Genomic DNA, 10,225 nt, shown 5'->3' on the forward strand with positions numbered 1-10,225 from the left:
ATTTGCCTCTAAATGGGATTTTTTTTTCCCCCTACAAATTTCTACTGCATATTTAAAGTAAATTTTGGAAGAACTTTTCAGTGAATGACCATGGGGTACAAACAACCCTGAGAAAAAGAAAATTGTCACATGAGGAAAGCCCAGAGCAGAATTAGCTCTCAGGTCTGACAGTGACCTTCAACACTGAAAAATGTACATAAATATACATAAACCTACTGTGCCTCTTACCGTATAGCCACAAAGCCCAGGAATCTGAGGGGTCATTGTTAGGCAACATAAAATCACTAAGCAGAAAGTGCATCTCCATACTATGCTGTTAAGATCTGTGCAAGTAAATATATTACTAAACACAAAATTCAAATGGTTCTTTTCTGGGGCTGACATTCACAACTGAGAAGCTTCAATTGCCACTACAGTCAAAAGCGCTGCAGGGGTTCAACAGACACTGATAAAAACTGGAGACACATCTGGGAACCTAAAAGTACTTTGCAACAACTCACATGAATAGGGAGATCAGGAAGCAGGAGCACAGATTTACATTTACAAGGAGCATATGCTGGACATAAATCTATTCCATTTGTGGGTACCTCTATCATGTGGAAAATGCTGCTTGGTCTTTTGGCCTGTCAGCATCTCCTGGCAGATAAGATTGTTCCCCAGCTGCCTCAGCCACATGCCTCTCTTTTAGCTTGACTTCTGGAACAGAGGTGACCAGAAGCATAAACAATATTCAAGAGAAGCTGTGAATGTACCTGTAAGTCCTTAAAATACTCTGAATTTTAAAATTGCGTATGAAGTTTAAAATCACCAAACCACCTCTTAAAATCACATTTGCCATTTTTTTCTTCTTGAATGCATCATATGGACTACAGACTGACTCTGTAGGACCAAACAGAACACACAAGGCCTTTCCCATGACAATTTCTAGATGATGAGTTCCCAGTGAATAAATGATGATTTTCTTGGCTCCAAAGTAGCCCTGCAGAACTGAATTTCATCTCATGCCAGGTACTCTGGGCCTCACAGCAATATTATTTTCTCTGTATGACACTGCTGTCCTCTCTGTCATGACACATTCCACCCCAGTGCCACTGACAAGTTTGCTCAGCACAGTCCTAATCTCCATCCCATGGTCACAGATGCAAATGCTCAGTGGAATCTGAAGGAATGATGTGTCCAGCAGCACCAGGGGCACTGGGGAGCCACAGCTCGGATGCTGTGCCCTGAAGGGCACTGAGGAAGGGCACTGAGGTGCTGGGAGGTCCCGAGAAGGGCAATGGGGCTGGGGAAGGGGCTGGATGGAGCACAGGTCTGAGGAGGAGCAGCTGAGGGAGCTGGGGGGGCTCAGCCTGGAGAAAAGGTGGTTCAGGGGGGACCTTTTCACTCTCTAAACTGCCTGGCAGGAGGGGGTAGCCAGGTGGGAGTCGGGCTCCTCTCCCAGGCAGCAGCGACAGAATGAGAGGACATGATCTTACGCTGTGACAGGAGAGGCTTGGGTCACACATTGGGAAAAATTTCTTCATAGAAGAACATCGCGACATTGGGGCTGCCCGGGGAGGTGGTGGAGTCAGTGTCCCTGGAGCTGTTTAGGAAAACCTGGCAGTGCCACGGTCTGGTTGACAAGGTGCTGCTTGGTCACAGGTCGGACTCGATGGTCTCAGCGATCTTTTCCAGCCTAATCGATTCTGCCATCCTGCGCCCCGGCAGCAGCCCCAGGCCGGGGCCGGGCTCGGGCCGCGCTGCCGCCCCCGGTGCCGCGGAGCTCCGCCCGCCCGCCCGGCCCGGCAGCGATGGCGGCCCGGCTGTGGCGGCTGCGGAGGCGCCTCACGGCCGCCCTCAGCAGCGCCGCGGGAGCCGGGCGGGCCCCGCCGGCGGAGCCGCTGACGGAGCGGCGGCAGGCGGGGGGCGTGCGGTGAGCGGGGGCGCCGGGGGCTCCGGGGGCTCCGGGACGCGGCCGCGTTGGCAGCTCGGTGGCAGTAACCCCGCTGTGTTTCACGGGTTTTGCAGCACCATCGTCCTGAACAACCCGCGGCGGCGGAACGCGCTGTCGCTGCCCATGCTGCAGAGCCTGCGGCGGGACCTGCTGCACGACGTCCAGAGCCGGGAGCTCCGCGTCATCGTCATCGCGGGTACCCGGCCGGGAGCGCGGAGCCGAGCCCCAAACATCGCTGGGAATTACGGGAAGCGGGGCGGGAAGGGACCTGTGTGTTTCCCTAATGCTCCCGTGGTCTCCCGGGGCTGTCAGCACTCGGCAGGCCTCCCTGTCACGCTCTTCCTCTATACTCACCCCGGCTTCCCCTCTCCTGTATTTAATTCCTCATTCCTAACTCAGCACTAACGACTCACTGGGGTTTTGGGTTTAGCCAACATGTCTAAGCATTAACACGTTTCAAAATGTTAGTATGTCGGTGGGGTATGAGGGTGTTTACACTCGGCAGTTTAGGGTCAGGGTTAATTGGTTTTAAGATTGTATGTAAGGAATACTTTAAGCAGAACAAAAGCCAAACGAAAAGTTCTGAGAGTTAGCAAAGTAAGGCATTAACATCCCCACATAGGGGTTTTGTGCAGGAACAGGTAAAGGGAGGATGGCATTTGTTGCCCTGTTGACAGGTACAGACTGTAGGAAAAAACAGGGTTTCTGCAAATCAAGTGCTCTGCTTCCCTGCCCTGAGCCAGGATCAGCCTCATCATTGCCAGTGGTTTGTCAGAACTATTTTTAAAAACACTCTAGTGAAAGAGAGACTGCAATATCAATACCACAGGCACCCATGACCCACAGATGTAAAACAGCCTCTCCCAGAGCCTGTTACAGTTTCCTACCATTTACATATTAAGCTGTGGAGTTCTTAAAGATAATGAAACTTGAGCCATACTTAAGCCATCTTTTTTTTCCTCTGCTATTTTAAGATAACCTTCCTCTGCTCCCCTTCCAAACATCTCAGATAAATTGGTTTATTAATTTAGGATCATGCTATTTCCTATACATAGGAGAAAACTCTGTGTGTTAGGGCACACACACAAGAGTAGAAAAGAGCTGATTTCACAGGGGTGAGTTTAAATATACAAATTCCTCATTTCAAACAGCAGTGTGAAATTTTACAAAACACTTAAAGCACTTTGGGAGTACAGTGCTCTGGGAGTTTGTGAGCACAATTGTGTTTGGTTTTTTAAAAATTGCATGTTCCTGTTTATTTCTAATTCCCCTGCTGAATAAAACACAAAAGAAGAAATTTCAAAAAAATAAAAGATTCCTCAGAGAATGCTTTGGGCCTTTAACACAGACTTTGCAGAGGATTCTTCAGTGAGGTTCAAAGGCAGATATTAATCTCCAAATATGTATTGCCAACCCCGTGAGTTGACTGGCAATTGTCTGGTTATTTCTGGATAGATAGTGTCTCAATAATCTGATTCATAAGAAGCAAATCAATAGGTAAGGTTTGATCTGCATAGTTGTAGCTGGAAATGTCACATCCATACAAATATCTGAGAAGATCTGAAGGTTCGTTCTAGTGGCAGGTAGTCACATGACAGAGGAAAACTACTGTGAAGATTGTATACCTTTATAGAGTGTTTTGATCTTAGCAAATCCAAAGTTTAGTTCCACAGATACCTCCTCTTTTGCTGCCCAAACCCTGAATGTGCTTTTGGGGCTTCTCTAGATGACAGTTTAGTAGTGGAGAAAACACTCCAGCAGCCCTTCTGGTTCTCCTGTAGCAAAATAACCTTTTTTCTTTCTTTTTCCATTGTGACCTTGACACCATGACAGAAAAAAAATACTGATGCTTATGTAGCAAAAGTTAATAATTAATTCTGGGTACAATAAATAGGGACTAAGTATATTTATCAGTCTGAGAGCAGAGAACTCCAGCCTTGCTCCAGATGATAATTTTGTGTTTTACCGAGGAGCTGTTTTGAACACCCTTACACAAAACTGGGCCCAGAGGTGAAGTGCATTCTTTCTAACTGACCTAAAATGTAATGGAAGTAAAATGAGACCTTGAAAAGTGGTAATGGGTGTTACTGTGCTTAAATGTCGCATTGCAGCAATTTAAAGTTGCCACAAAACCCAGAAGGCAGTATTTTGGAATTCTGTTCAAAACTCCCTCCCGAAACTCCTTTTTGAACATTGACGTGTCATTGACATCCCTTTAGCTGGGACATTGATATGCTGCAACTCCTGATTTCTTTATTACTTCAGACTGACGTTTCCTGAAATTCTTTGCAGCTGAAGGACCTGTATTTTGTTCTGGCCATGATTTAAAGGAACTGTCAAGTGAAGATGATGTGAAGCATCATTCCCAAGTATTTGAATTATGTGCAGAGGTAAGCAGTTCTTCTTGAGTGCCTCTGCCATTGCCTGGTGTTAAGAGCAAGCATTGGTTTAAGGAGGGACAGCACTGGTCATTTGCTTGCTAAAGTACAGATTATTCTTTCAGATTCCGTCTGATTCCTTCCAATTCCTTGATTTTTGCTGCTCTGCTATTTTAATGCCTGATCCTGGTTCTCTACATCTAAATAGAATGGCTAGAATGCCAGTGTGCATGTCTCCAACAATGAGCACAGTCAAGGTGTGTTCCTTAGATTAGCCAGTGCAATGAGAATACTCATTGCAGCTGAGTATTCGGGCAGTGTCTTTTCCAGAAGTCTAGGGATAACCACTTTCAAATCACTTGTGATCAAATGCTCATTCCCAGCATTTATTTAGTTAAAATGTCAGGATCGGCTTAAACAACAAGTAGACAATGTGAAAGTAAGATCTGACTCGCTGGTTGTCCAAGTTCTTGTTAAAGACACAGGTCAGGGAGGTGGGGAAGTTAAAGTGAATCCTGGAGTCCTTGGAGAGAATGGCAAAATCCCCTTTGATAGTGGTGGAGCTAGAATTTGACCCCTAATCCTCCACAGTGTGACAACAGTGAGTACTTTGAAACCTTTTCTTCTAGTTCCTCCAGTACTAATGATCTCTAAGACATTGCTAAGCCCATATTTAAGGAATGCTGTAAAAGCCATGTGTGAAAGCCACAGGCCCTTCATCATCTTAATCAGAAAGGAGCCAAGATCCAACAGTTTGGGGGTTTCTTGGTAGATAGAGAGGAAGGTAATTTTGATGGCTTCCAAAACAGGATTGTGTCATCCTGAATTTCCATACTGACCCCTCTTTTGTGCATGCAGGTTATGACTTTAATCCAGAAACTTCCAGTGCCAGTGATTGCCAAAGTGAACGGCTTGGCTACAGCAGCCGGCTGCCAGCTCGTGGCGAGCTGTGACATCGCAGTGGCAAGTGAGAAATCTCAGTTTGCTACTCCTGGAGTAAACATTGGGCTGTTCTGCTCCACACCAGCTGTGGCCTTGGGCAGATCTCTTCCAAGAAAGGTAAACTGCCTTTCCAGATATTCTTCATAATTTTGCAAAAAGTTGGTTCACATGTCAGGAGTTTTAGTTCCATTGCCTGAACTTTATTTTCCTGCAGCACAACATTCGAAATACTTTTATTTCAAAAGGCATCTACATAACTCTTTGGACTGGGAAGAATAATAAAGGGTGATCTCTTGTTTAGGAAAGGCAGCTTTCTACTGATGTGACTCCAACCAGCACGAGCTCGTCCCAGCAGCCCACCAGCTCAGCAATCCCTTTCCTTTCCAACAGACAGCTCAGGGCTTTAGCCAATGATGTTCTCCCCTGAGGAGGAAACCCCTGCAAGTTTAGGATAACAATCCCACCAAGGCATCAATTCTTGCCAGGCAATGACATTTCACTGCCAGCAGGATCTGCCTGGCTGTAGATCAAGATGCTTTAAATAGCACCTAAAACCCTCCTATAGTGTCTTCCTGTTTTATGTTCTACTGATTGTGGCTGCACATCTCTCACTGCATAAAAAATAGTACAACCTGTAAAGCCAATTGGATTCATGCAGGCAGACGGTCCAAGCCCAGCAGGGCTCTGCTGAGATGCAGTGACTGAACTGCACACATCCCATTGCTGGATAAAAGCTTCAGCTTGAAATTTCCCATCTGCAGGGACATCCTGTTCAAATAGAGTCCATGGGGGATTTTTCCAGGTCTGCTCTTATGTGCAGTTGCAGCTGTTTCTGAGTTAGTATTTCTGGGCTGTAGAATTACCTTTTTAAAATGTGTGGGAAATACTTTTCTCTGTGCCACTTTTCAAAGCAATAAGAACATTCCCTACAGTTCCCAGAATTGGTGATTTTACCTTTTAACAAAGAAGTTGCCATTGTTGCTACCAGTACAAAAATGCTAATGAGAATAATCAGCTCTTATGATTCGGGCATTGGTCAATTGCTCCAGGAGTCTTGGAAAACTTTATTGATACATAGCATTGAATAGTCACTGAGTATTTGGGGGATTTTTTAATCTCAAACCTCAAGCACCAGATGCTGGAAGCAGTAGGAGGCAGAAATAATGTGGCTATAAAAAGTCCATATTTAAAACCACTCATACTAAACTTAAAACTAGGACAGGTGTTTTCAAAAACTGCACTTAAAATACCAAGTTCAGTCATTTGACTTTGTAGATGATCCACTTCTTTTTTAATTCCTGCAGCAAGCATTAGAGATTGTGGGCTTTTGAAGAGAAACCCAGGGGTGTCAGCCTAGGACAGCTGGAATCAGCAGGCAGGTTTGAAGAGACCAGCTTTAGACCCAGTCCTTCTCTTTGCTGAGACCTTTTAACAGGTCCTCGGCAGTTAAAAGACTTAAATCATTTGTGAAAATAATAACTTGCACTTGAAGGAGGAGGCTGAAATTCCCCAAACAAAACAAAGTACTGAGTTGGGTTGACTTAATTCAATATTTTTCCTTGTTCAGGTGGCACTGGAGATGCTTTTCACAGGGGAACCTCTCTCTGCCCACGAAGCGTTAATGCACGGGCTTGTCAGCAAGGTGGTACCAGAAGACAAGCTGGAAGAAGAGACCATGAAAATCTCTCAGAAGATATGTGAAAGCAGCAAATCCGTCCTGGCCTTGGGGAAAGCCACCTTTTACAGACAGATAACCCAGGACCTTGACACTGCTTACAAAATAACTACTAAGGTCATGGTAGATAATTTGACTTTGAGAGATGGGCAGGAAGGCATTGAAGCCTTTGTTCAGAAGCGTAAACCTGTCTGGTCACACTCTCAGGAGGAGAAGAAATGAGTCCTGTCTCTAAACAAACCTTAGCAGTGCTTTATGATTCTTCACACAGTTGCCTTTGGGAACTATATTTTTATTCTTACTGAAAGTTAAATTTCTCTTCTTACAAATGCCAAACACAATAAATTTACTCTAAGTATGTAATAAATGTTAAGAAAAATCAAAGAAAATGGGTTTTCTTTGACAGCAGTGAATTTAATCTGTGGTTTTAGAAGTAACTCTGTGCTGCAAAAAACAGTTTAATATGTTTTGGGTTACAATAGGGAGTGACAGGGCTGAGACAGATCTCAGATCATCTTATTCAGCACCTCCCCTCTATAGTTCTGGATGAGAATTGTTATTTATTGTTATTAACAGAGAATTGAAGGGCTTGGACACATTCCAGAGATGATGGTAGTACCTGTAATAATGGATTCCAGGACTGTTTGAGTGTTACAGACAGAGGCTTGTAACACAGTTGTCCATTGCTCCTTATATCTTCCTGTGAACTGTATGTGTCAGCAGTTTATCTCCCTTAAATTCTGATTTTCTACCATCAGTTCAACTCCCAGCTCTAGGGAGTTTTGTTGACTGCGGGAAGGATGAGCCTGGGTTGGGGGGAAAGGCAGTGTCTTGCCCCAGCTGTACTTTTCAGGCTGGTGTGTTAGTTGAGAAGTCCATCCTTGTGCTCAAAGCTGGGCTTTTACCAGCACTGGAGCAATTCAGCCATGGATTTAAAGACTTGACAACTTCCAAAAAAAGGGTTTCAGCTGCTCCCCTGGGTAATCAGTTGCAACCCTCCAGCTGAATTCTTTTATTAATGTCCAGTCTGAGCCTTGAAGCAGCATTCCCCCTTGCTCCATTATTTGGCATGATTGAGAAAGTCTAGCTCCACTATCTGTGTAACTCTCTTGAAGCTGTCACAGGCTGCATGTAGACCACACTTAGATTGCTCTGTGCTAGACTGACAAGCCCTGCTTCCTCCACCCTCCCTGTAGGGTCATGTTCTCTTGGTAACCAGTTTGGCATCCCTCCAGTAGACCAGTTCCAGTTTCTCCAGATCCCTTTTATACTGGTTATGCCAAAACTGGGCTGAATCCTAAACATGGCCTCACCAGATCTGAGCAGAGAGCAAAATAGGCCTCCCATGTGCTGGCCTGTGAGTAGTGCTCAGTGTGTGTTTTGTCTGCTCTGTGATGAAAGTGCACTGCTGGCTTGGATTCAGCCAGGCATGCCCTGGGAGCCCATTTCCAGCAGGACTCTGCTCTGCCAGTCCACTCCTCACCTGTACTGGTATCCTGTACTGGTTATTCTTCCCAGGTGAAGAAATTTGCATTTCTCCTTGGGTCATGGTTGGTTTGGACTGAAGCCAGGCCAGTTGGGGTGTCAGCCATTGCACCAATTTTGCAGAATCTGCAGATTGCAGAGGATGTGTTGATGGCAGTACTGGATGAAAGGAGCCTTGGTATCAATCCATGGTGATCAACATGGGATGACCTCCCAGCAAACACATTTTTTTCTGAAGTTCCACGTAGCCAAATAATGAGGGCTCATCCATCTCATCCTTAAACAGATGTCTAAGCAAGACCATGTGAATCACAGTGTGAATGGGCCTTTTTTCTTTGTTGACAGTAAAAGCAGCCTAAAGGGCTTGGTGCAGACTTGGATGCCTTAAGTTAGATCAAATTATTCCTACCGATGGCTACTAAATGTCCAGATGTGGAAATACCAATTATACAGTTCCACAAAACAAGTCCCCTTTCCATCTACAGGTTCAAAAGAACAAAATTTTCATATCTGCTACAAATTTTAATTTTAAGAATGGAAACTTAAACATTAATTGACCATTACACTATTTAACATTGAATGTGAAAAACGTGCATCATTGGCACTAGCTGTTTTAAAAATACAAATTTTTATTGGAAATATAGGTAAGTTTTTTACAAACTCACCTAGTTTATATAGGTTAGAAACTGTTAAGAGCAATTGCGAGATGGAAGAGTTGAATCTGGAGCCAAATAACCTTCATCATGTCCTTTTCAATGCAGCACTTAAGACTCTGTTCCCACACACTCCTCTAAAAGCATTAGGAAAGAGTAAATTGTTTTTAAAAATATTTATATTTAATGGCTATCTTGCAACTACTCAGCAAATCTCAACCGGCTCTTTTGTTCCAGGCTTTTAGAAATAAGTACATTATCTGATTTTTGCAGAACAGTGCCCTTTCCAGCTAACTGCAGTAATATAATGGTTTCACTGGCTGTCTTAAAACATGAATGACAGTTTAGATGAATACACTCTTCCAGATACTCAGAAATTCCTCTACAGTTATTGCCATCTACAGAGCTTGGCATTACTATTAACTCCATTCAGAAAATATATTTTTGTTTTAACTCAGTTTTCACAGTATTTGTACTATTTCATGTAGTAAAGTAATTATGTACTTAGAGAATTATAGGATGGGTTGGGGTTGGAAGGCACCTTAAAAACCATCTAATTCCATCCCCATGGCAGAGATGCCTTCCACTAGGCCAGGTTGCTCTTGAACACTTCCAAGGATGGGGCATCCACAGCTTCTCTGGAAAACCTGTTCCAGTGCCTCACCACCCTCAAATTAAAGAATTTCTTCCTACTACCCAATCTGAACCTACCCTCTTTCAGTTTCAAACCACTCTGCCTTGTCCTGTCAGTAGTGCTTTTGTAATTAGCAATCATCACTTCTAAAAATGTTGGTATCCACAGGAACATTTCCCTCTTGCTCGAACACTAGAAAGAAAAGCTTCAGAAGGTTTTATAACATTCCTACACTGGCCCCTGAAGACTGATAAAACAACTTAATTTTTAATTTCTGACTTGCATGGGCTTTTTATTTTTACCCACATCTGCCCTTATTGTTTAATTTAATGGATTTACAGGCTATTCCTGGGAAACAGAGCAGTTCCAGAATTGTTAATTAAAGTACTACACCAAGAAACAGCAAATCAAATGATAGATTGGGAGCCTTATCACTATGTTTATCTGCTGCCTGAGGGAAGAGTTCATCCCAAAATAGCAAGGATGCTATCCCTTGTCACCCCCTCCATTTTTATTAAAGGATCT

At 44.0% G+C, this 10,225-nt stretch overlaps 1 protein-coding gene across 1 annotated transcript; it reads left to right on the forward strand.

The window, feature by feature from the left end:
* Positions 1-1,643: 1,643 nt before the first annotated feature.
* On the forward strand, positions 1,644-7,317 carry ECHDC3 (enoyl-CoA hydratase domain containing 3). Its single transcript, XM_030290444.4, has 5 exons — positions 1,644-1,912; positions 2,008-2,129; positions 4,226-4,323; positions 5,170-5,370; positions 6,821-7,317. Exons 1-5 carry the CDS (start codon positions 1,791-1,793, stop codon positions 7,148-7,150), a joined length of 873 nt encoding a protein of 290 aa, XP_030146304.1. The 5' UTR covers positions 1,644-1,790; the 3' UTR covers positions 7,151-7,317.
* Positions 7,318-10,225: the final 2,908 nt, after the last annotated feature.

The sequence above is a fragment of the Taeniopygia guttata genome, chromosome 1A (assembly GCF_048771995.1).
Source record: "Taeniopygia guttata chromosome 1A, bTaeGut7.mat, whole genome shotgun sequence".
Classification (NCBI taxonomy): Eukaryota; Metazoa; Chordata; class Aves; order Passeriformes; family Estrildidae; genus Taeniopygia; species Taeniopygia guttata.

Coding starts and splice junctions, on each gene's coding strand:
- ECHDC3 (XM_030290444.4), top strand. CDS start 1,791: ATGGCGGCCCGGCTGTGGCGGCTGCGGAGGCGCCTCACGGCCGCCCTC. Junction 1,913..2,007: donor CGGCAGGCGGGGGGCGTGCG/GTGAGCGGGGGC, acceptor CGGGTTTTGCAG/CACCATCGTCCTGAACAACC. Junction 2,130..4,225: donor CCGCGTCATCGTCATCGCGG/GTACCCGGCCGG, acceptor AATTCTTTGCAG/CTGAAGGACCTGTATTTTGT.